The sequence below is a fragment of the Natrix helvetica genome (assembly GCF_964273705.1).
Source record: "Natrix helvetica genome assembly, chromosome: Z".
Taxonomy (NCBI): Eukaryota; Metazoa; Chordata; class Lepidosauria; order Squamata; family Natricidae; genus Natrix; species Natrix helvetica.
In genome coordinates, this window is record NC_138554.1 from 15,687,009 (window position 1) to 15,713,704 (window position 26,696).

Below are 26,696 nucleotides of genomic sequence, written 5' to 3' on the forward strand. Positions count from 1 at the left end.
AGCCTCAGTGCCATAAATGGAATAGTTGCTTCCTCTTTGTGCAGTGCCTATAACCCTTCTGATCCCGCCCTGCTGAATTTCAGCAGCACAATTGTTTAAAGATAGAATGAAAAAGGAAAATCATCTCGGGGGCTTAATATATCTCTAGAGGTTTTGCTCCTCTTGATTATACTTGGTTGTACTGTGGTTTCAAAGACAACCAAAGAGAGAGAGAAAGAGAAAGGTATTAAATATATTGTCATTGGTTTAAATTAGAATTGAATGAAAAAGGCAAAGGGGAAGCAATGAACTTGGAGGTACTAGATAGACTGGTACCCTGTTTCCCTGAAAATAAGACCTCCCTGGATAATAAATCCAATCTGGCTTTTGAGCATATGCACTAATATAAGCCCTTCCCCAAAAATAAGCCCTCCCCAAAATATTGCAACACAGCAGCAGCCGTGAGGTGACCATGCTCGCCGCCTCCTGCACCTCAAAAATAATAAGACCTCCCTGATGCCAGGTGCTTATTTCAGGGGTCAAGACCCTGTCTTATTTTGGGGGAAACATGGTACAATTACTAATAATCATTCTAATGCTTTTCAGACAAGGTCCTTCTTTTAACTTTCCTGCAGAAGACAGGAAACAAAGCATGGATTGATTCTGCAGAAGATGTATCTGGGGTTGTTTTTAATTGCGGGGGTGGGGGGTGGGAGTACTTTCCTAATGATGTTTTTTTCTTAGCTGAATCTAAAAGTGGACCATTTTGTGGTATCACATTTGCATATACTCTATCACTTGCAAGCATGTGGATAGTAAACAACTGTTAGTCCATACGCATATGCCTCCTGACTGCAGTAAGTGTAGCTCAGTGCCCTCCCAATTTGGCAACTTTAAGAATTGTGGACGTCATCTCCCAGAATTCCTCATCCAGTAGTTGCCAAGTTTGGAGACCTCTGATTTGGGTTATTGTGTAGAATGTCAAATGTTGGCAAGGAATTGACGCAGTTCTGATTTGCTGAGCTACAGCCAACATGAATGAAGGCCACAAACAAGGCCAAGGAACAGTCTACGCTACTCCAGTCCTTGGTGTGTGATTCCAGGTGGGTGGGTGACACTTCATAAGCATGTCAGGCATGGATTATTTTCTCTCCTACTCTAGTGGCATGGTCGACCTTGATGCAATCAGCCACAATGTGAACATGCAGAATGTTCCTGGAATCTATTGACATTCAGCTCAAAAACCTTGAACCAAAGGTACAACTGCATTGTACACCACCCTGTGCAATGGGCAGCCATATAAATTAGATTCATAAATAAATAAAATGAAAGAGGGAAAATGGCATACAAAAAATAGCCATAGAGCAAAAACACTACAGTAAAATGCTTACTTTAGGGGAAACATATTTTTTTGGGGGGGAGGGGGGAATCCACAAAAGTGCATATCTAGGATAATGTTCTGTGGGAAGCCACTAGAAACATTTTTGGATCCAAAAAATAATAATATTTCATAGAACAGTATATCAAGAATTTAGTATTGAACGCTGAAGTATTTGATCCAGAGATGGTATTCAGCCAGTTCTGGAGAACTGGTAGCGGAAATTTTGAGTAGTTTAGAGAACCAGAAAATATAACCTCTGATTGGCCCCTCCTCCAATCTATTCACTGCCTCCCAGCCTCTGAGTTCCATCTGATGGTCGGTCTATTGTTGCCTCCCCACCTCCCCGCTGATTGCTGGGTTTTCTTTTGTTGCCCTGCACAGGAGAACGGAGTTGAAATGCAGGTTAGTGGGGGGGGGGGGAGGAGGAATGGGGATTTTGCAACAACCTTCCCCCAGGAGTGGAGAGAGAATGGGGATTTTGCAGTATTCTTCCCCCAAGAGTGGGGAGGAAATGAGGATTTTGCAGTATCCTTTCCCTGGAGTGGGGAGGGAATGGGGATTTTGTAGTATCTTCCCCCAGGAGTGGGGAGGGAATGGGGATTTTGTAGTATCTTCCCCCAGGGGTAGGGAGGGAATGGGGATTTTGCAGTATCCTTTCCCTGGAGTGGGGAGGGAATGGGGATTTTGCAGTATCCTTTCCCTGGAGTGGGGAGGGAATGGGGATTTTGCAGTATCCTTTCCCTGGAGTGGGGAGGGAATGGGGATTTTGCAGTATCCTTTCCCTGGAGTGGAGAGGGAATGGGGATTTTGCAGTATCCTTTCCCTGGAGTGGGGAGGGAATGGGGATTTTGCAGTATCCTTCCCTGCCATGCCCAACAAGCCACACCACACCCACCAAGCCATGCCCATAGAACTGGTAGTAAAAAAAAAATGAATCCCACCACTGATTTGATCCTCTTTGAGTGTGGTAGTGAAATAAGCCTAGTTGCGTAATGAAACATCTGCAAGCAAGCAAGTTCAGAGAGTATCAGGAAAACCACAAAAATAAATTAATGATTAAATATCTCAATAGAATGATTTAAAAAAAACAATACTTCCATCACATTTTACTAACCAAAGCAATAGAGATAGTGAATTTAGGATAAGCAGAACAAGATCATTTTCCTATCACTATTTCACTGACAGAGGAAGGCATTTTCAATAGCTTGGCAGCCTGTCTCCAGCAGAATTCAGCCAGATGTTTTTGGGGATAAACATATGTAGATCTTCATCTCCCTTCCTTTGATCCATGAATTCCAGGAACAAAGGAAAGGACGCTACCTTTCCATATTACTATTAGGATGAAAAAGGGACACAGTGGCTCAGTGTCTAAGATGCTGAGCTTGTTGATCAGAAAGCCAGCAGTTCAGTGGTTCGAATCCTTACCACTTCATAATGGAGTGAGCTCCCGTTACTTGTCCCAGCTTCTGCAAACCTAGCAGTTCGAAAGCATGTAAAAAAATGTGAGTAGAAAAATAGGGACCACCTTTGATGGGAAGGTACAATACTCTGTGCACCTTTAGCGTTTAGTCATGCCAGCCACATGACCATGGAGACGTCTTCGGACAGCGCTGGCTGTTTGGCTTTGAAACGGAGAGGGACACTGCCCCCCTAGAGCCAAAAATGACTAGCACACATGTGGAGGGGAACCTTTACCTTTATCTTATTAGGAGGAAGAACCTAAGTAGATGTTCCTTTCAGTAACTTCCAACTCCTGTTATATTTGCTATTGGTTTATTTCATCTAAATCTGTGGAATGGTTGCAAAGATAGAGTTCTAAGACCCAAAACGCAGAAAAGAGACGTCACAGAAAGGTTTTGTATCTACCTGTATCTTCCCCAAAACTCCTGTGCTCTCCATTCGACTGGCTACATTCACAGTGTTTCCCCAAATATCATATTGGGGTTTCTGAGCTCCAATGACGCCAGCCACAACAGGTCCATGGTTGATACCTGCAAAAGTTTCCAGAGTTTAACAGAGGCCGTCTATTGAATCAAGCAAGGGTATTATTATTATTGTTATTGTTATTGCTGTTGTTGTTGTTGTTGTTGTTATTATTATTATTATTATTATTATTATTATTATTATTATTATTATTATTATTATTTATTAAATTTGTTAGCCGCTCCCTCTCCACAAAGGGACTCGGGGCGGTGTACAATAAATAAAAACACATATTATAAAATTACACATTGTACGGAGGAGGTATACAACACAATACAATCATTATAATAACATAGAAATATTAAAATAAGTTAAAATTAAAACCCCAATGGAAATTACAAGTTTAAAAATTGCCAGGAGGAGTAAAATGGAACTATGGTTGAGCCAGGCCTGCTAGTTGAAAAAGGTGGGTCTTGAGTTTTGAACGGAAGGAGCGGAGGTCGGTGGTAATCCTAATATCCGGGGGGAGGTCATTCCAGAGGGCTGGGCCCATCACAGAGAAGGCCCTACTCCTGGGTGCCGCCCTTTGGCACTGCTTAGTGGATGGCACCCGGAGAAGTCCCTCTCTGTGAGAGCGAATTGGTCGTAGGGATGTATGGGGCAGGATGCGATCCCGCATGTAGCTAGGTCCTGTGCCATGGAGCGCTTTGAAGATGGTAATCAATACCTTGAAACGCACCCGATAGACCACAGGAAGCCAGTGCAGCTCGCGCAGGAGAGGTGTTATATGGGAGTATCTCGTATAAGTCATGTTAGATCAAAAGTCCGTACAAGCTCTTCACAATCAATTCACTTTTCTCATTTGTGTCGCTATCTCCTTCATTGCTCCATTTCCTAAAGTGGGTGTGTACACCCAGGCTTGACAGCTTCTGTCCCTCTGGCTAATGCTCTGGTAGCCTAGTTGTAGACGTTGGATAAGTGTGAATGAAAGAACGTGCGTAAGAGAAAGTACCGTATTTTTCAGACTATAAGACGCACTGGAATATAAGACTCACCAAGGTTTTGAAGAGGTACTTTCTTTAAAAAAAGTGTTTGAATTCTGCAGACCTCCCAAACCCTCTGCACTCCTCATTACAGGGCATGCAGAGAGTTTGAGAGGCCTGTAAAGTGCTCCTGGGAGGGGGGGGGGACAAAAACAAACAAAAACTGCCCCATTTTTCACCCGTTTTTTGGAAAAAAAAACCAGGGCATGCATAAGCTTTGGCAGGCTTGTAAAGTGCTCCTGGGAGGCTGGGGGGGGGGACAAAAATGAGCAAAAAAATGATCTTTTTTGTGCAAAACCCGGGGCATGCATAGGCTTTGTAGAGTGCTCCTGGGGTCTAGGAGGGGGGAAACGAGCAAAAAATGGCCCGTTTTTTTTTGCTCATTTTTGCCCTCCCCACCCCCCAGGAATACTTTGCAGGACTCCCAAACTCTCTGCATGTCCATTTTTGTGAAGGGGGCGGGTTTTCGGGAGTCCAAAAAAGCTGTATACAGTGTATAAGATGCACCCAGATTTTCACCCTCTTTTTTGGGGGGAAAGGTGTGTCTTTCACTCTGAAAAATGTGGTAAACATATTTTGTTAATCAATAAAAGTTTGCTGTTGTTTTAAATTCACTGGATCTCCATGTATTTTAAAGAACTATTTGTGCCTCAGTGTTCAACTGAAAGCGATTTGTGTGTCGCTATTTTCTAGGCCTGTTTGGACGTGAGTGAGTGTCCATAACTGAGGCAGCCCTGCTTCTCTTTTGTCACTCCAACCTTGTTCCAGCTGGAACAATTGAGCCGCCGTGGCAGAAACAGCTGGGAGTTGCATGAGCATTGAGGCAGTTAAATCAAACAGGGATTGGCGAGAACAGTTGAGAGGTGGCCACATACGCACTGGGATGGCTAAATCATACAGGAAGAGCTAAGAGGTGGCTGCATGTGCCCAGGACTTGTTTCCGCTGTCATGTGAGAGTTGGCATGTGTGTGTGTGACTAGGGCGGGTCAGCGGGAACATTTAAAGGTGATGGGGAGTACTGGATGGATAGCCCTGACTATATTTCATTGCTTTGCTTTGTATTCGTTGATGGTCAGTTCACGCCAGAGCGGGGGATAAAATTTCTACAAACCAGGACTGTGTTTGTGGTGTTTTTTTCCGACCTACCAAAACCTGACACTGAACCTGAGAGCACACTTGTATAATAGTGCCGACATTTTTCATAGCTCGGCTCCTGAAGAAAAATAACGTGATTTGCGCACTGGCTTCCCCTTTTCTCCAAAAATATATGTCCTGTTTTCACCGTATCGTGTATTCATAGTCAAAGTATGTTTATACGGAAAAGAATTTTCTTAGTTCATGCTCAGTTTATTAACACTCACCCACACGGAGCTTGAAAGAGTTGAACGAATGCTTGTTGATAATGTCCAACTTGGCTACCAAGGCCATGGCAAACTCCACCATGGTTCCCAAGTGAGCGTAGCTCCACTCAGTATCCTGCACAAATTATCCACGTAGATGGATGTATCAATGCAAGCCAATGGATAGTAAATGTAAAACAAACAAAAAAAGATTCACACAGGTAAATATTAAGAGGAAAGTGGCTCAGCACAAATGGATCAAGTAACAAAAGTACCAAAGATGTGTTTTCCTAATAGTCTCCTGCCTCAAAGTCAAAGTGAGTTGTGGCTTGCCAGCGGCCAGGTGAGCTGGCAGTAGATTCGGACAGTGAGGAGTTTGGGGAGGGACATGGGCCAGTCCTGGAGTCTGGGGAAGACTCTGATGAGGGCTCTGTGTCTGAGGCAGAGAGGGGGCCAGAGCCGTATGCCAGTTATCAGCTGCCTTCAGAGTCAGACATCAGTGAGGCAGAGGAACAACTGGAGCCTGTTCCCAGTGTGCGCATGCACAGAGATGCCATACGAAGGGAATAGCTAAAGAACAGGGGTCGACTTGGGAGTAAGGCCACAGGTGGACGATGAATGGTCCTTCCCACAGGAAATAAAAGAGGAGCGAAAGGGGATGGAGTTTGCAGGAGATAATTATTCACTTAAAGTTTTGCAGATATCGGCCTTGCAGCTCTCCAAGCCAGATAAGATCTGTGACTGTAAATCCTCCCTCGAAAGACTTTGCTGGATGTGAATGAGCAGAATTCACAGTAAATTAATAAAATGGGGTTTTGTCGGAACAAGGAGTTTGCTTCATGCTCTTGGGAAGCCTGGGTCAGAACAGAGCCCTTCAAGCTAGATGAGACTAGGAAACCATTGCTGTGTAGGTAGTCCTCAATGCATGACCGCACGTGGGGCCAGAATTTCCATTGCTAAGCAAGTGTCTTGTCAAGTGAGTCACACCTGATTTAAAGACCTTTTTTGCCACAGTTGTTAAGCGAATCATTAGATAAATCACACAGTCATTAAGTGAATCCAATCTCCCCCATTGACTTTGCTTGTCAGAAGCCAGTTGGGAAAGTCACAAATGGTGGTCATATGATAGAAATAGCACTTATATACCACTTCACAGTGCTTTTACAGCCTTCTCTAAGCGGTTTACAAAGCATATTGCCCCCAACAATCTGGGTCTTCATTTTACCCCCTCGGAAGGATGGAAGGATGAGCCGACCTTGAGCTTGGTGAGATTCGATCTGCCAAACAGCAGCTAGCAGTCAACTGAAGTAGCCTGCAGTACTGCACTCTAACCACTGCGCCACCACGGCTCTCCTAAGCCTCTACAACCATTGTAAATACATGTTGGTTGCCAAGCAACCGCATTTTGATCACATCAATGTGGGGATGCTGTGAGGGTCATAAATGTGGGGACTGCTCATAAATCACTTTTTTCAATCATTGTAAAGTTTGAATGGTCACTAAACAAGTGATTGTTAAGGACTACCTGTACTACTTTTCTTGTAGTGCTATAGCGACAGAGTTTTGCATATTTGAATTAGCTTCTCCCCTCCCTTTATCTTCAGGTTCTTCATGCAAACCTAGGGAGGTCCCAGTCTGAATTGTTTTCTGATGCTACAATCTTGCTGTGGACTCATCCACCTCTTATCTAATCCTTGCTTTCACAATGATTCCTTCTCCTGTCCCTCACAGTCATTCCCTCTGACCTCTACAGATTCCTTATCATACATATTCCATTCAAGTGCATATATACCGTACTTTCCCAGGATCTTGAAGGGCAAAACTATGGAACCATTCTAAGATTAAAAGATCCTGTATTCCCAAATAATTCATACAAAAAAAATATATGCAAATAATAAGCACCAAAACTATGCCCTTGAATATGCTAACGTGGAAACAGAACATGAAATCTCATTCCCGTTGAAAGATTCCGGACGAGTAAAGTAAAAATAAATGAAGATATCACCTGTTGGCTATCCTGGCCAGCTGCCACATTTAAGCCAGTAGCTGCCATGTAAGTGCTACCGATGGTTTTGATCTTCTCAACCCCACTGAATTTCGGTTTCAGAAGCAGCTATTAAAAGAAAGACAGGAAATTGTTTATTCCAATAGTTCAAACGCTAAGACATATTTGTATATCAATCATTTATCTAGCTTAGCCTTTTTTTTCCTGAAACATATTTAGTCAGATGCACTGTGAGTCTGAAGTATGATGCGATACAATCAGGCAGGTGTCATCTCCAATGCTTCTCACAATTCTGAGACTGAAATTACAAGTCTCTATAATGAATGTTGTACAATTTATTGTAACTAACTCCTACTCCCTTCTAATATTTATAAACTTAGTTTGGTAATGAAACATCTGCTAGAAAACCACCAACTTCGGAGAGTACCAACAAACCCACAAATTACAGTTTTACAATCATAGAGTTTCTTCAACTAGATATCATCCATGGTGATATTAGCTTTCTACAAGTCATATCAGGGGTGGCGCCAGCCAGTGACCGGATCAGCTGGTTCTCTGAACTGCACACAAAGTTAACATTATTTATTTGTAACTGGCTGACCAACCGCACTCAACGTGTAGTCCTCAATGGAACTACATCTACATGGAGGGAAGTATGCAGTGGGGTACCCCAAGGCTCTGTTTTAGGCCCAGTACTCTTCAACATCTTTATCAATGATTTGGATGAGGTAATAAATGGGGAATTCATCAAATTTGCAGATGACACCAAGCTGGCAGAAATAGCCAACACTCCAGAAGATAGGCTTAAGATACAGAAGGATCTTGAAAAACTTGAACATTGGGCACTATCTAATAAAATGAAATTCAATGGTGAAAAGAGTAAGGTTCTACATTTGGGCAACAAAAACAAAAAGCCCAGGTACAGTATAGGTGGTACATTGCTCAACAGTAGTAACTGTGAATTGGATCTTGGAGTCCTAGTGGACAACCATTTAAATATGAGCCATCAGTGTGCATCAGCTGCCAAAAAAGCCAACACAGTTCTAGGCTGCATCAACAGAGGGATAGAATCAAGATCACGTGAAGTGTTGGTACCACTTTATGCCTTGGTAAGGCCACACTTGGAATACTGCATTCAGCTTTGGTCGCCACGATGTAGAAAAGAAGTGGAGATTCTAGAAAGAGTGCAGAGAAGAGCAACAAAGATGATTAGGGGACTGGAGACTGAAACATATGAAGAACGGTTGCAGGAACTGGGTATGTCTGGTTTAATGAAAAGAAGAACTAGGGGAGACATGATAGCAGTGTTCCAATATCTCAGGGGTTGCCACAAAGAAGAGGGAGTCAAACTATTCTCCAAGGCACCCAAGGGTAGAACAAGAAGCAATCGGTGGAAACTAATCAAGGAGAGAAGCAACTTAGAATGGAGGAGAAATTTCCTGACAGTTAGAACAATTAATCAGTGGAACAGCTTGCCTCCAGAAGTTGTCAATGCCCAAACACTGGAAGTCTTTAAGAAGATGTTGGATAGCCATTTGTCTGAAGTGGTAAAGGGCTTCCTGCCTAGGAAGGGGGTTGGACTAGAAGACCCCCAAGGTCCCTTCCAACTCTGTTATTGTATTGTATTATATTGTAACTGGTTTGGCTGAACCGGGCCGAACTGGCTGAATCCCACCTCTGGTAATATACCCACTTAAATATACCTGATTTATTTAATGCTTACTTCCTAATCTAGCACTGTAAAAACATTTCTCCAGATTATAAATTCCTCAAATCCCATCACTATTATACATTTTATTATTTTAATCTGGAATTAAAAGCCACGTGTCTGAGATCTTCAGAACTTCCCTTGATAGACACTGTTGGAACATAGTTTCCACCATTTGGGGGACTTTAAACAATTGGAAACAGGGCGATCCTACTGGTTTAACAACCGGTTTGCTGTGCACATGTGCGCAGTTTACAGAAAACTTACCTTCCACATTACTGCTGACAAGGAAAACAGCTGAGGCGCGGCAATCCACTCTGCCGTGCCAATCAGCTGGGCTTCAGAAAAGGAAATATAGGATAGGGGTGGGCGGGTAGGCCCACTTCAATGTTGGACCGAACCGATTCGCTCCCAACTGATAGTCGGAGCTACTGGTTTTCCCAAATCGGTCCGAACAGGTGGAATCCCACCCCTGGTTGGAAATTATAGTTTAAATCCAAAAGAAAAAATATCAGGATTTTAAAAATCCCTGTCGTCGTTGCAATAATTCCTCCCTTCAAATTCCAGCCTAGACCAAATGATGTAGCTCCAACAAGCTTTTGGACTTGAGCCCCTCCCAAATGTTAACTATAATCTTTGATCACCCAAAACGTGGTGCACTTGAACTTTCAATAATTATTGGCTGCTGGCTTTGATTGGCTGATGTTTGGTCCCTTGGGTATGAATTATTTATTTATTCAAACATTGTATTTCCTAGAAATAAACAAAGCTGTCAAGAGATCTATTGGCTTTGATTATATTACGGCACACATAAGTATGGTTTTCCTTATGCACAATTACTATAACTCTGATTATGGGATTTCTCTGTCTTACGAGAGAAGAGGCCAGTGTAAGGAAGAGTGAACCTGTTCAGTATAAGTTGTTCAAACAGTTTTTATGTGAACTGGAGTAAAAATGTAATTGAGATGTTTCTTTTTTTTTTGTTGCTGGATGAAATGGAATAACCACATTCTTTTGCTTGTTAATAAATCTATTTCATCTTCTCTCTGCATCCATCTGTATTTCAATTATCTTTCATATTTCATTGCATTTTGTATGGAATTTCTGCTAAAATAAGGTGCATTTTATATATTCTGTTTTCTTCATTTTGACTTTTTAAAAACTTTATTGAATTTTTACAAGTATGAATACTTGTGGGAATAATTGGAAAGCAGTATAAAAATTCTGCAAGTGTATAATATTTAACTGCAAGCAATGTAGGTATACATGCACACATATATACACAGAGAGACAAGAAAAAATGAGAAGATATAATTGCACACAGCTACGAACAGCTACTGAACATATATTTTCCCATACCTCATCAAAGTCAGCAATGATCTCATTGAGCAGTCGGAGGCATTCAAGTCCCTCATGGTTGACATTGGATTCAGAATAAAATTCTTTGAAGTCCGGGATCGAAGCGAAGAGAACACAGACACAATCATAAGACTGGTGATAGAGATCCTGCTGGCAGAGAAAGACTGAGAGTCATCCAAATTCTGAAATCATAAGCCTTAAACTTCAACACCAAAGATATTCATACTGTACCACCTACAGAGGGATAGGAAAAGATTAAATTGGAGTTTGCCCAGAGTATTTTTTTCAGAAGATGCACAGCAAATAGAGAATGGATGGATGGATGGATGGATGGATGGATGGATGGATGGATGGATGGATGGATGGATGGATAGAGGGATGGGCTGCTGTGGGCTCGCATGAGTTCAGGCAATCCTCTAGCTAAGGATCTGCCCAGTTCGATGAACCTGTAAATTCCACCCGTGGCTGGCCCTGCCCATCCCACCCTGCCCTTTTCAGGAGTCACCACGCAGCCCATTTGGGATTCCAGGTAAGTAAGTACAGGGCTCTCATGGAGGCTGGGAGAAGGTGAAAAAGGCCTCCCAGAAGTTCTGGAAACAGGCCCATTTCTGGCATCCATAGGGTCTCCGAAGCCCTCATGAGTTCATCTGTCCTCAGATGTCTACAAGCCTGCTAGCATAACCCGTTCTTGAGATACCTTCAAAGCTCAGGGGTGATAAGGCCAACCTCATCTCTGGGGAAGAAGTTTCTACAAGGTGGATGCCACAGCAGAAAAGGGCCCACCAAATGTAGTTCCCTAGTGTCCAAACTTTTTGCAAGGAGGGCCAGATTTGGTGATGTGAAAATGTGTGGGGCCGATCATTCAGCCTGACATTTTTGGAACCCTTAACATTAAATGCGAATTAACTACCGTATTTTTCGGAGTATAAGACGCACCAAGATTTTGAAGAGGCAAATAAAAAAAAAAGTTTTTGCACTCTCCCAAAAATGGCCCATTTTTCACAAAAATGGGCCTTTTTTTTAAAGGGCATGAATAGCCTTTAAGAGGCTTCTAGAGTGCTCCTGGGGGCTAGGGGGGGGGGCAAAGTTGAGCAAGAAATGGCCTGTTTTTTGCTCCTTTATGCCCTCCACACCCCCAGGATCACTCTGAAAAACTCCTAAAGGCTATGCACAGCCATTTTGGTGAAGGGGGCAGAGTTTTGGGAGGCAAATGCTGTATTCAGTGTATAAGGTGCACCCAGATTTTTAGCCTCTTTTTTGAGGGGAAAAAGATGCATCTTTATACTTTGAAAAATACGGTATTTTATGAAAGACTAAAGAAATAACTCCAGTGGGGAGAAGAGGCTGCGGGCTGCTTGAAATTCGAAAAAGGGCCACATTTGGCCCCCGGGCCGCACTTTGGACATGCCTGCCCTAGATGATGGAACCTACAACCTGTTTTGTTTCTGCAACCCAATTCAAGATCCAAACTTTAGCAGCCAACTTCTTGGTCGATTAGTTGCCCAGAAAGACAACAACAAAAAATCTGATAGATGAGCAAAATCTTTCTTCCTGCCATCTTCCTTCCTGCCCTTCCAACCTGTGTTGGCAATGTGTCAAGAAACTAGACAAGTAACATTAGCATAGTTTGGCTTCAGCTCTCTCTTTCTCGCATCATGAGTAGGGGTGGTATTCACTTACCTTCCCTACCAGTTCACAAATGTCCCTGCGTGCACTCACCCTTTCGTGCAGGCCCTTTGGCTTGAAAATGTGCCCAAAAAGGAGGTCATAGAGCCGGTGTGTGTGTGTGTGTGGGCCCAACCGGGATTTTCACTACTGGTTTGGGCAAACCAGTCTGAACTGGCAGAATACCATCTCTGAGCATCAGTGAAATCTCAACCTTCAGGTCTCACCGTATTGCGCCGGATCTGGCGAATGAACTGCTGGGCTACATCAGCTGGGAGAACGTTTTCCAACAGGACCCGGTTCAGATTCTCCATGGTTTCAATCTCTTCACGTTCTTTCTTGAACTTCTTCTTCCAGAGAAAATCTAAGCGGCAGTAATACTCATTCTGAGGAAAAAGAAGGTTCAGTTTTGCAATGAGGACCTTTCCTTTCACAAATGCTCTCTCTGAGCTTGATGGTTTTTCTCGCAGACATTTCATTATCAACCTAGGTCACATCATCAGTATTAGAAGGGTCTAGAGCAGGGGTGTCCAAACTTGGGAACTTTAAGACTTGTGGACTTCAACTCCCAGAATTGTTGAAGTCCACAAGTCTTAAAGTTCCCAAGTTTGGACACCCCTGGTCTAGAGTTTCATTTTATTTTTATATATTAGTGGTTTGCCCTGTCAGTGTTGGTGGGAATGTTTTTTTGGCAGTCCTTTGGTTGAATAAATAATAAACATTATGCATCAATTTGAAGGATGGAATGTACAAAGTCATAAACTTAGTGCTGTAGCCCGCCAGTGGAGCTGGTGGCATACTCAGACAGTGAGGAGATTGGGGAGGAACACGGCCCAGTCCGGGAGTCTGGGGAAGGCTCTGATGAGAGCTCTACATCAGAGGCAGAGGTGGGGCCAGGACTGCCTGACAGTTATCAGCTGCCTTGAGTCGGATATCAGTGGGGCAGAAGAACAGCTGGAGCCTGTTCCCGATGCGCGTATGCTCAGAGCTGCCAGGAGAAGGGAAAGGTTAAGGAACAAGGGTCAACTTGGGAGTAAAGGCACAAGTGGACAGTGAATGGTCACTCCCATAGGGAAGAATGAGGAGTGAAAGGAGAATGGAATTTGCAGGAGAAAATTAGTTCATTGAATTAGTGTGAAGATCTGTTCGTGACTCTCGGAGATTCCTTGCCAAGTATTTTCTTGTACAGCCTTGCGTTTGGAAGGTATCGGCCTGGCAGCTCTCCAAGCCTGATAAGGTCTGTGGTTTTAAATTCACCCTTCAAAGACTGTTTGCCGGGACTTTGCTGGCTGTAAATGAGAGGAATTCACAGTAGCTTAATAAAAGAAGGGGTTTTGTCAGGGCAAGGAGTTTGTTTCATGTTTTTGTGAAGCCTAGGTCAGAACACTTGGAAGTTATCAGAAAGCGCTCATACTACACACACTCCTGGAAAGTAGGGATTTAAACCACATATCCCCCCCCTCCCGGGGACCACAAATAATCTTAGGTCTTTAAAAAGAAGAAGAAGAAGAAGAAGAAGCAAGAATTGAGACTCTCCATAGAAAGTATGCTTGTGATAACCATAAGAGTTCCATAAAACTACTGTAAATCTAAATAGAGACATGTAAGTTCTTCCCAGTGTTTTAAACATGGGAGAAAATGCAATGTGTTTCATATAAAATTTACATCAGCTACTGATATAAAGTTCAGTATGGCACTGAATCAGTGGTGGGTTCCGGATCCCATTCCAACCATAGCGGTTGGAACGGGCCCGGCGCACCCACATGCGTCATACCTGCCCTCCACAAGCCTCCGCGATGCTCCAGCTGCTCGGTGGAGTGTCCCGCAGGCGCCATATGCACCATGTGTGTGCACAGAAGCGCCAAAGGCTTAAAGGGCAAGTAAGGAACTTGGGCGGGTGGGTGGGCCCTCCGGAGCACTGTACCGGACCCAGTGCTCCGGGCAGGCTCCGGTATGCCCGTACTGGGGCGTACCGCCTGCAACCCACCACTGCTCTGAATATGTGAAGGACAGTATAAAAATATTTTTTTTTGCCCTTGTTCTTGATTCATGCCACCTTTTTGCACATGGGAAAAATGTCCCATTACACCAAGCAGATCCCCCCCAAATATATATTGTTGGGGGCAATATTCTGACTCTGTAAACCACTTAGAGAGGACTGTAAAAGCACTGTGAAGTGGTATATAAGTCTAAGTGGGGCCCTGGGAGGCAGTTGGGCCTGCTGATAGTATACCTGGCTCCCCGCCATACATCAGCGACCCTGCCTGAGCTCCTCGAGCTGATCTCATCGGTGGCGGTTGAGACCCCCAAACTTTTAGTGATGGGGGATTTTAACCTGCCGTCGGTGGGAGAAGCATCAGAGGGGGTTCGGGAGTTCATGGCTTCCATGATAGCCATGGACCTGACTCAAATGATTCAGGGCCCGACACACGAGGGAGGTCACACCTTGGACCTTGTTTTTGTCTCTCGCCAGTGGTTGAGTGATCTGGGAGGAGTGAATTTAACCATCACTCCTCTGTCATGGTCAGATCACTCACTCCTCCGGCTTGACTTCCCTGGTGCTACCCCTCGCTGCGGGGAGGCGGAACCGGAAAACACTAGATGGTTCCGCCCCAGGCGCTTGATGGAACCAGACAGGTTCCAGACGGAGCTTGGGCCACCTCCTGCAGCCCTGACCCGCCCTCGGGTAGAGGACCTGGTGGCCGCGTGGAATAATGCGACTACCGGGGCCTTGAACCGGGTGGCGCCTTTGCGGCCTCTCCGGCGGCAACGATCCACCCTGGCTCCTTGGTTCACCGAGGAGCTAAGGGTGATGAAGCGCCGCAAGAGATGCCTAGAGAGTCGTTGGAGATCCTCCCGATCCGAATTTGACCGAGCACAGGTACGAGCCCATTTAAGGACGTACCTAGTGGCATTGAGAACGGCCAAACGTCAATATTGTGCCGCTCTCATTGCATCCGCAGACAACCGCCCTGCTGCCCTGTTTCGGGTGTCCCGCTCCCTTCTGTTTCAGAGGCCGCGGGAGGCCCCTCTACAGGGTAGGGCAGAGGAGTTTGGGAAATATCTGCAGGATAAAGTCGCTCAAATCCAAAAGGATTGGGTCCCCTTCAGTGGCCCAGTCGAGACGCCAGTGGCGAGTCTTGAGAAACCTTTTTGGGAGGAGTTTGACTTGGTTGTCATCGAGGATTTGGACAGATTGCGTGGACGACTGCGACCTACCACATGTTTGTTGGACCCGTGTCCCTCCTGGCTTGTACTGGCTTCCTGGGAGGTTACACGCGACTGGCTCCTGGGCCTAGTGAACGCTTCGTTGGGTGAGGGGTTTCTCCCGGCCGCCTTGAAAGAGGCGGTGGTGAGACCCTTGCTCAAGAAGCCTTCCTGGACCCTACGGAGCTGGCCAATTATCGTCCTGTCTCCAACCTTCCCTTTTTGGCGAAGGTTGTAGAGAGTGTGGTGGCTTCTCAGTTTCCACGACATCTGGAGGAGAATGATTATCTAGACCCGCGCCAGTCCGGCTTTCGCCCTGGGCACAGCACAGAGACGGCCTTGGTCGCGTTGGTAGATGATCTCTGGAGGGCCAGAGATAGGGGTTGTTCCTCTATCCTGGTCCTATTAGACCTCTCGGCGGCTTTTGATACCATCGACCATGGTATCCTGTTGCACCGACTGGAGGGGTTGGGGGCCCGGGGCACCGTTTTGCGGTGGTTCGGCTCCTACCTCTCCGGCCAGACGCAACGTGTGTTGGCAGGGGAGCAGAGGTCGACCCTAAGCCCCCTTACTTGTGGGGTGCCACAGGGGTCGGTCCTCTCGCCACTCCTGTTCAACACATACATGAAGCTGCTGGGTGAGATCATCTGTGGTTTCGGGGTGGGATATCATCTGTACGCTGATGATACTCAGCTGTACATCTCCACCCCGAACCACCCCAACGAGGCTGTCGAAGTGATGTCCCGGTGTGTGGAAGCCGTACGGGTCTGGATGGATGACAACCGACTCAGGCTCAACCCTTCCAAGACGGAGTGGCTGTGGGTTCCGGCTCCCCGGTTCAACCAGATAATTCCATCTCTGGCCATTGGGGGCGTTCAACTCGCCCCCATGGAGCGGGCGCGCAATTTGGGCGTCCTCCTGGATGCCAGGCTGTCCATGGATGAACATGTGACAGCCGTGGCCAGGGGGGCGTTCCACCAGGTTCGCCTGGTGTGCCAATTGCGCCCCCTATTGGACCGGGACGCCTTATGTACAGTCACCCATGCGCTGGTGACGTCTCGCCTGGACTACTGTAACGCTCTCTACATGGGGCTTCCCTTGAAATGCACTTGGAGACTGCAGTTGGTCCAGAATGCGGCCGCGCGGGTGATTATGGGGAGTACTAAGTACTCCCATGTGACACCTCTCCTGCGCGAGCTGCACTGGCTTCCTGTGGTCTATCGAGTGCGTTTCAAGGTCTTGATCACAATCTTTAAAGCGCTCCATGGCTCAGGACGTAGTTACCTGCGGGATCGTATTCTGCCCCATACATCCCTACGACCCATCCGCTCGCACAGAGAGGGACTTCTCCAGGTGCCGTCCACCAGACAGTGCCATGGGGCGGCGCCTAGGAGCAGAGCCTTCTCTGTGGCGGGCCCAGCCCTGTGGAATGACCTCCCCCTGGATATTAGGACCACTACTGACCTCCGCTCCTTCCGTGTCAAGCTCAAGACCCACCTTTTCCAAATAGCTGGCCTGGCTCAACCATAACTTCGTAATGCTCCTGATGGGTTTTTAATTTAGTAATTTTATCTAAGGGGATTTTAAATTGTATTTTTAAATTGTCTTTCACTTATAAGTCAACTCTCCTCCATGCACATATGTATATGTCTCTGTTCTTTTTGTATATATGTTTGTCTTATGTGTATTTTTACCCGTTTTGATTGTACGCCGCCCCGAGTCCTTCGGGAGAGGGTTGCGGCTAATCAAATAAAATTATTATTATTATTATTATTAAGTGCTATTGTTATTGTCTTATTTTCCACACAGCAACCCTGTGAGATGAGTTGGGCTGAGAGACACTGATTGTCCCAAGGTCGCACAGCCGGCTTTCATGTCTAAGGCAGGATTAGAACTCAGAGATTTCTAGCCTGGTGCCTTAACCACTAGACCATGTCTCAGGAGAAACTGTTCTGACTGAGGCTTCCCAAGAGCATGAAGCAAACTCCTTGTGCCGGCAAAAAACCCTTTTATTAATATACTATGAATTCTGCTCATTTGCATCCAGCAAAGTCTTTCAAAGGAGGATTTAAGGTTACAGACCTTATCTGGCTTGGAGAGCTGCCAGGATGATATGAGCAAAACTTGGCAAAAAGTCTCAGAGAGTCCCTAACCAATTAGTGAACAAATTGTCTCCTGAAAACTCCACTCCCCTTTCACTCCTCTTTAATTTCTTCTGGAAGGGGCCATTCATCATCCACCTGTGGCCTTACTCCCAAGTCAACCCCTTTTCTTTAGCTGTTCCCTTTATCTGGCAATTTTGCACATGCACACACTGGGAACAGGCTCCAGTTTTTTGTCTGCCTCACTGATGTATGACTCTGAAGGCAGCTGATAACTGTCAAATGGCTCTGGCCCCCTCTCTGCCTCAGACACAGAGGCCTCATCAGAGCCTTCCCTAGACTCCAGGACTGGCCCATGTCCCTCCCCAACCTCCTCACTGTCCGAATATGCTGCCAGCTCCGCAGGACCCTACTGGGCCACAACAGAAGCATGTAGAACAAGATAAGGTTGTATCAATGTGATATATAGTGTGGTGAATTTGTGTTTTTTATTAAGTGGTAAAGTGATTACAAAGAAAAACAGTTCAATAATGAACCAAACTAAGTTCCAGGAAAAACCATTCTAAGAACTCAGTAATTTGATGAACTAGTTCTTACATTATCTGGAACATTTTTTTCCTACCGTGCTCTATTTTTCATCAAATCAGTTACTGACTATGTGAAAACTCTCTCATTCACAAAAAAAAGGAGAACAAAACCAGATCTTTGTAAAACACACAGCCACATGAAATTGCTCTTTCAATGCTGGGGGACAAACATGAACAAATATTCTCAAAGCCTCAAGCCACAAAAGAGGAAAGCATGTGGCAGGATGTGAAGAGGTGACTTTGAAAGAGTGATGGGAAACTTGCCTTGCAATCTCACTCAAACCAACTTCCCCAAGATGCATTTCATGAGTACAATCCAGAATCTGCCCCACTTCTCATCTGTCATAGAGGAAAACTTGCTGGTAGGACCAACGCAAGTATAGCATTGTCATCTAAGTTTCGGGTTGGAGATATCAGAATAATATCTTAATATAAATACCATATTTTTTGGACTATAAGACGCAACACAGTACAGTATAAGACGCACCAAGATTTTGAAGAGGTACCATGTTTTCCTGAAAATATGACCTGTCTTGAAACTAAAGTCTTGCCACATTTTTTGCATGGGCAAAAAGATAAGCCCATCCCCGAAAATACCCCCCCTGGACAACCGCCCCCTTCCTGCCAGCCAGGCAGAGCACCGCTCACCGACATAGTGGTATCCTGAAGGCGCCAAGCCGGAGGAACCGGGGGGGAGAGAAAGGCACTCATATTGCTTGGTGCCTTCGGGCTACCACTAGGTTGAGGAGTGGCATTCTGCCTGGCCGGAGGGGGGGTTGCTGAGTGGCTGCTCCCTTGTGAACTTGGAGTATCCCTAATGTGCCAAGCCGTGGGAGCTGGGGAGCGGGCAGAGCGCCACATGGTTTGGTGCCCTTAGGTCAGTGAATGGCGCTCTGCCCGGCTGGAGAGGGGGTTTGCCGAGCGGTTGCTCGTGAGCTTGGTCACCTCATGGCTGCTTTGTCCCTGAGGTTGTGCCTGGCTCTTCGGGAGCCAGTTTGCAAGGGAGCAGCTGCCCGGCAACCCCAAAACAATAAGCCCTCCCCTATAATAAGCCCAAGACCATATTTTGTAAGTAAAAAGAAAATAAGACCCTGTCGTATTTTCAGGGAAACACGGTAAATTTTTTAAAGAAGTTTTTTCCTCTCCCCAGCCCCCAGGAGCACTCTGCTGGCCTCCCAAATGGAAGTGAAAAAATGGAAGAGACAGAAAGAAGGTTTAGAAATGAAGGCTGATAGTAAAAGGTGTATATAAATAATATGAAATAATGGAAATGAAATGTAATATTTAGGACTAATAAGATTATGTTTATGTGTACTGAAATGTATGATACCCATGATACATCACCATTCATGCATTGATATGTATAAAGAAAATAAAAATAAAAAAATGATTTTTTAAAAAAGGAAGTTCTTCTCTATGGCAGATGAGAAATGGGGCAGGCTCTGTATTGTCACCTAGCCCAAAGCTTATGTGACAATCCTATACTTACATTGGTCCTACCTGGAAGTTCTTCTCTATTATGGATGAGAAATGGGGCAGGCTCTGTATTGTCACCCAGCCCTAAGATCAGTGGTGGGATTCAAATAATTTAACAACTGGTTCTCTATCCTAATGAACAGTTGGGTAGGTGGTCATGTGACCATGTGGGCATGGCCAACTCAACATCACTCATGTCGATGGGCGCTTTGCCTTAGCTGTTACAATGTAGTAAGGGTTAACTGGAGAGGCAGTTTCTGTAAGCAGGGCAATAAAGATTAGGCTAGAAACACCACCAGAATGTTTCCTTCCTGCCTTCCTTACAGGATTAGCCCTGTAAAGTGGAAAAAAAATCAAAAGGAGATTTCTTCCAACAACCTCTGAACTGATTAGAAAGTTAACAACCGGTTCTCCCAAATAGGTACGAACTGGTTGAATCCCACCACTGCCTAAGCTTATGTCACCCAACCCAAAGCTTATGTGACAATCATATACTTGCGCTGGTCCTACCAGGAAGTTCTTCTCTATTACAGGTGAGAAATGGGGCAGGCTCTGTATTGTCACCCAGCCAGAGGTGGTATCTTGCTAGTTTGCCCCCCGTTCGGGCGAACCGGTAACAGCAGCGACAGGAGGCTCTGCCCACACACCCAGATGTCATCACGGATGCTCTGCACATGCGCAGAAGCACTGCGAGTGAGCGAAGCAAGCATGTGCGTGGTCCTGGTTCCAAACCAGTAGCGAAGGTAAGAGGATTTCATGCCTGCACATAGCCCTAAGCTTATAAGACATGGATAGCACTGAAAGACAGCAACCAAAACAGTAGCTTTCACAACCTGAATTAAAGTAGAAACTGGAGGGAACTCACCTGTCTAGCCAGACCCAAGAGGGTGAAGAAGAAAATGAAGAATGAGAATGCTCCCATCACCTTGGGCTCCTTCAGCACTCCAGGTCTGAAAGAATGGAGTTACAGAGAACATCATCCCTCCTCTAAAATGACCTTCTGGAGCACAATATGTCCATCGGGAGTTACCATAGCAATTGCCAGGGGTGGGTTTCAAAACTTTTAGCAATGGGTTCTCTTCCCGATTGCTTAGTACAATACAATACAATACAATACAATACAATACAATAGTAGAGTTGGAAGGGACCTTGGAGGCCTTCTAGTCCAACCCTCTGCCTAGGCAGGAAACCCTATACCGTTTCAGGCAAATGGCTATCCAACATCTTCTTAAAGACTTCCAGTGTTGGGGCATTCACAACTTCTGGAGGCAAGCTGTTCCACTGATTAATTGTTCTAACTGTCAGGAAATTTCTCCTCAGTTCTAAGTTGCTTCTTTCCTTGATTAGTTTCCACCCATTGCTTCTTGTTCTACCCTCAGGTGCCTTGGAAAATAGTTTGACTCCCTCTTCTTTGTGGCAACCCCTGAGATATTGGAACACTGCTATCATGTCTCCCCTAGTCCTTCTTTCTATTAAACTAGACATACCCAGTTCCTGCAACCATTCCTCATATGTTTTAGTCTCCAGTCCCCTAATCATCTTTGTTGCTCTTCTCTGCACTCTTTCTAGAGTCTCCACATCTTTTTTACATCGTGGCGACCAGAACTGAATGCAGTATTCCAAGTGTGGTCTTACCAAGGCATTATAAAGCGGCATCAACACTTCACGTGATCTTGATTCTATCCCTCTGTTGATGCAGCCTAGGACTGCGTTGGCTTTTTTGGCAACTGCTGCACACTGCTGGCTCATATTTAAATGGTTGTCCACTAGGACTCCAAGATCCCTTTCACAGTTACTACTACTGAGCAATGTACCACCTATACTGTACCTGTGCATTCCATTTTTGTTGCCTAAATGTAGAACCTTACTCTTTTCACCATTGAATTTCATTTTATTAGATAGTGCCCAATGTTCAAGTTTGTCAACATCCTTCTGTATCTTAAGCCTATCTTCTGGAGTGTTGGCTATTCCTGCCAGCTTGGTGTCATCTGCAAATTTGATGAGTTCCCCATTTGTTCCCTCATCCAAATCATTGATGAAGATGTTGAAGAGTACTGGGCCTAAAACAGAGCCTTGGGGTACTCCACTGCATACTTCCCTCCATGTAGATGCAGTTCCATTGAGGACTACCCATTGAGTGCGGTTGGTCAGCCAGTTACTGGTGGACGTGGATGTGGCCTACTTGGCCTCCTGCACCACAGGAAGTGGGGAGGCTCTTCGCTTTCCCCACGCTCCAGGAGCTTTCCTTGAGTCTCTGGGAGGGCGAAAACTGCCCCCCCTGGCTCCGGAAACCTTTTGGAACTTCCAGAAGGCACGTTCCCCCCCCCCCCTCCCAAAGACTCTACCCAGGCCCTGCACTAACCTCACATCCAAAATGGGCCATGCGGAGACTCCTGGAAAGGGAGGGGTGAGAGTGGCAGGACAAGTGCGGCCAGCCAGGGGTGGGATTTGGAGGTTCTCCGAACCGGCCATAATGTTAGCTATGGGTTTTTCCGAACCCAGTTGATCCCGTAGCAGCCCACCCCCGGCAATTGCCCCCCTCAGATGATATTTGCCAAAGTAACAGGAATCCATATCTAAACGGGCTGGGCCTTTATCCAGATTTGCGCTGGGTTAAATATTGCTCCATATTCAGTTTTTTTTTTTTAATTTGACAAGAGAAACCAAAGTCAAATGAAAGAGGTTAGTAAAAAAAAAAATCTTATCATTTCACTGCTCAGTAATTGTTGCTGTTTTCTTTTTTAAAAGCTTTAATGTGGCCCTGTCTGCATTGTCTCTTTATTATTATTATTATTATTATTATTATTATTATTATTATTATTATTATTATTATTATTATTATTATTATTATTATTATTGTTTTGTTGTTGTTTTTTATTATTATTATTATTATTATCATTATCATTATCATTATCATTATCATTATCATTATCATTATCATTATCATTATCATTATCATTATCATTATCATTATCATTATCATTATCATTATCATTATCATTATCATTATTATTATTATTATTATTATTATTATACGATTCTATCACAGCAGCCAGTTGATTCGCCGGATTTGGCATTGATTACTAGTCAGGCCCTGTTGAATACTGTGGAGCCTGGCCAGCAGAGGGCTTTCAAGGAAGCCCTCTGATTGGCCCAGGCGCGCGCTCCAGCCGGCGGGAGAATTTATGAGTTCCTATTGGTTCGCCGTCTGACAGCTGAAAGTATAAATAGCTGTCAGATGGCTTGCATTCTGTTCGTTCCTGTCAGCCTGTTCTAACAATAAATCTGTTGAACTGACAGCTGCCTCAGTCTCCTCACTACAGATCTAACACTGGCAACGAGGACGGGCGACACGGACCCCTCCGTAGTGCCGCCAATGGCTACTAACGCCGCTTTCTCGCCATTCCGGCCAGAGGCTGAGGCTTGGGAAGCGTTTCTCGAAAGATTCGAGTGCTTCCTCATAGCCCATGACCTCGTCAGCCTCTCACAGGAGAGGAAGCGCGGCATCTTCCTTAACTATTGTGGGCCGGAGATGTTCGCCACGGCACGGGCTCTAGCTGCGCCAGAACCTGTCCACTCGCTGCCATGGGACGACCTAATGACTCGCCTCAAACACCATTATGAGCCTGCGCAATCTCGCTTTGTGCGGCGGCAGTATTTACGCCAGTGTATACAGAAAGAGGGCCAAACAATTGCCCAATACGTCGCTGTTCTCCACGCTGAGGCGAGCCTTTGTGAATTCAGTGACCGCGAAGAGGCGCTGCTGGAGCAGTTCATTTATGGACTTCGCGACGTCAAGCTACATCGTCGCATCCTGGCTAGACCAGAATTGACCTTGAAGAGCGCAGTCGATGATGCCAGAGCCTACGAAATGGCTGACCAATCCACCCCGGATTTCAGCCACCTCAGCCAGCACCCTCACGCTGCCTACGTGCCACCTTCTCCCTACGCGGCACCCACCACCTCATATGCTCTTTCAACTGCCTCCTCGTTCCGCACCGAGGTCGACCAGACTGTCGACTGCCTCCAGTCGCTATCCACCAGAGATGGACGTCAGTGCCTCAGTTGTGGCGGCCGTCACCAACGCTCCCAATGCCGATTCCGACAAGCTCTCTGCCAACATTGCGGCAGAAAGGGTCACCTGGCTGCCGTGTGCCGCTCCGTGCCTCCTGACCGACGACCCACACAGCAACCTCCTCAGCCACCCCGTGCTCCAGCCCATTTACCTGCCCGTCGCCAAAATTCCCTTACCGTTGGTGACCCGGCCGCTGCATTCCCGGAGTGGCTGGTGGACTCGGCCTCTTCCTCTGCAGAGGGCCGAGGTAAGCTGCATCTCCCCATTTTTATAGAGGGAGTGCCAACCTCCATGGAGGTGGACACGGGATTGGCTAGATCCATCATGTCCTGGGACACGTTCCACTCCTTACTGCCAGCAGTCTGGCGCATTTCCCTTGCTCCCCCAGACTGTCGCCTCCGTGACTACCAGGGGAACCTCATTGACTTGCTAGGATGTGGCAATTTTAACATCACCTATGGTTCCTGCCATGCCATGCTACCTCTCCTAATTGTAAAAAACCCTCTATCCTCTTTGTTAGGGTTAGATTGGTTTAGGGCACTAGGGCTCTCTATAGCTGGGGTACACTCCCTAATTCCCTCTCCTCTTCCCACCTCTACTTCTCTTTCTTCCCTCCTTACTGAGTTTGCTGACGTCTTCGACCCCTCCCTTGGCTGCTACACCGGTTCCCCCATTTCTCTTAACCTCGACCCATCAATCGCTCCCATCCTTCTAAAAGCCCGCCGCCTGCCGCTGGCTCTTAAAGCCAAGGTAGACGCGGAGCTTGATAAGCTCATCAGCCAGGGCATACTCAAACCGGTGGATTTCTCCCCATGGGAGACGCCAATCGTTGTGCCCCTAAAGTACGACGGATCCGTGAGGATCTGCGCGGACTTTAAATCAACGTTGAACAAGGCCCTGCAAGCGCACCCCTACCCTGTGCCCGTGGTGCAGCATGTTCTGCACTCCCTAGGCAATGGACGCGTTTTTGCCAAGCTGGACCTCGCGCAGGCGTATCAGCAACTGCCCGTGGACGAGCCCACCGCGCTTGCGCAAACGATAGTTACCCACCGCGGGGCATTCAAATGCCGCCGTTTGCAGTTCGGCGTCAGCAGGCACTCGCGGCTGTCAAACGATCCCTCACTGCTCCTCCAGTTCTCGCCCAGTACGACGAGTCCCTTCCACTGACCTTAGTTTGTGACGCCTCTCCCTTTGGGGTGGGTGCCGTCCTTAGCCATTCCTTCCCTGATGGCTCTGAACAACCCATAGCATTTTATTCCCGCACCTTATCAAGGCCTGAGTGCAGTTACAGCCAGCTTGATAAGGAGGCGCTGGCCGCCGTTGCGGGGGTAAAACGCTTCCACCATTACCTATACGGACGGCCCTTTTCTCTCATTACGGACCATAAGCCGCTCCTCGGCATCATTGCCGGGGATCGCCCCACCCCTCCCATTCTATCCCCTCGCATGTTACGATGGGTAGAATTCCTTTCTTCCTATTCATACACCCTTGCTTATAGACCCGGCGGCCACATAGCCCATGCTGACGCCTTAAGCCGCTGTCCCCTCCCTCTTCCTATTAACGACCCAGCTCCTACACACAAGGTCTCCCTCATAGATGACCTCTCCCTGCCTATGTCCGTCTCGGACATAGCTCAGGCATCCCGCACCGATCCCGTGGTCCTCCGCGCTATGGCCACCGTAACTCACGGATGGACCGCTTGCTCTAAGGATCCCCTCCTCCTGCCCTTCTTTCGCCGCCGTTTTGAGCTCTCCGTCATGCAGGATTGCCTCCTCTGGGGCTCCCGCGTCATAATTCCCTCTTCCCTACGCGGCGCTGTGCTGTCTCGCCTCCATGACGGCCACCCAGGCATCGTCTGTATGAAGGCCCTTGGCCGCGGATATGTCTGGTGGCCGTCTATGGACGCAGACATCACCACCTACGTTCAGGGCTGCTCTGCCTGCCAACGTGTGCAAGGTGCCCCTCCCACCGCTCCACCCCGCGACTGGGAGCAACCTATGGCCCCATGGAGTCGGTTGCATATCGACTTCATGGGTCCCCTTGATGGTCATTCCTTCCTAGTCGTGGTTGATGCGTGGTCAAAATGGGTTGAACTCTTCCCCATGACCAGCACCACCTCCGCAGCCACTATCCGCGTCCTCAATTCCCTCTTCACAACCCATGGGCTGCCCGATGTTATCGTTTCCGATAACGGGCCCCAATTCTCCTCTTCTGAATTCCTTTCTTTCCTCACCTCCCTTGGCATCCGCTATGCCCCCATTTCGCCCTACTACCCTGCCAGCAATGGCCTGGCAGAACGGGCCGTATGATCTGCAAAGGACGCCTTTGCCCGTATGTCCGCCCTTCCTTGGCCCGAACGCATACACACCTACCTCCGTACCCAACACACCACCCCTTGTTCCTCCACGGGCAAAGCACCCTCTGAACTGTTGATGGGCCGCCGCCTCAGGTCTACGTTAGACCGCCTGCATCCCCTCTTTTCTACCCTTCCTTTTCATCACTCCACCCCCCCGCCCAAGGGCCTTTCTAGTGGGGGAGGAAGTTTTCGCCCGAAATTTCGCAGGGGAGCCGAAATGGGTGCCCGGAAAAATCTCCGATATAACAGGACCCTGCTCTTACAGGGTCCTCCTCAACGATGGGAGATCTTGGCGGCGGCATCTAGACCTGCGGCGGCGGCGACCGGCGGAAGATCCAGCAAACGCAAACCGCGGACAGAAACAACCATGCCCTAGCAACGCCGCCTGCCGGCCCGACCGTGCACAAAGACCTAGCTCCGAGTCCGCGCAATGTTTCCCCGGTGCGCTGGGTTCCTTACCTGCTCCGCTGAATCCATTCCCAAGGGTTGG

General features: G+C 46.8%; 1 protein-coding gene across 3 annotated transcripts in view; it reads right to left on the reverse strand.

Moving 5' to 3' along the window:
- ADCY4 (adenylate cyclase 4) overlaps nt 1-26,696 on the reverse strand; it is a 109,118-nt gene that overhangs the window by 5,620 nt on the left and 76,802 nt on the right. For all 3 annotated transcript variants that reach the window (XM_081970028.1, XM_081970029.1, XM_081970030.1), the window contains 6 exons: nt 20,641-20,725; nt 12,631-12,789; nt 10,739-10,885; nt 7,672-7,779; nt 5,688-5,802; nt 3,227-3,351 (listed from right to left, as the gene is read on the reverse strand). In XM_081970028.1, coding sequence (XP_081826154.1) covers nt 3,227-3,351; nt 5,688-5,802; nt 7,672-7,779; nt 10,739-10,885; nt 12,631-12,789; nt 20,641-20,725 — 739 coding nt within the window. The remainder of the gene's footprint in view (nt 1-3,226; nt 3,352-5,687; nt 5,803-7,671; nt 7,780-10,738; nt 10,886-12,630; nt 12,790-20,640; nt 20,726-26,696) is intronic.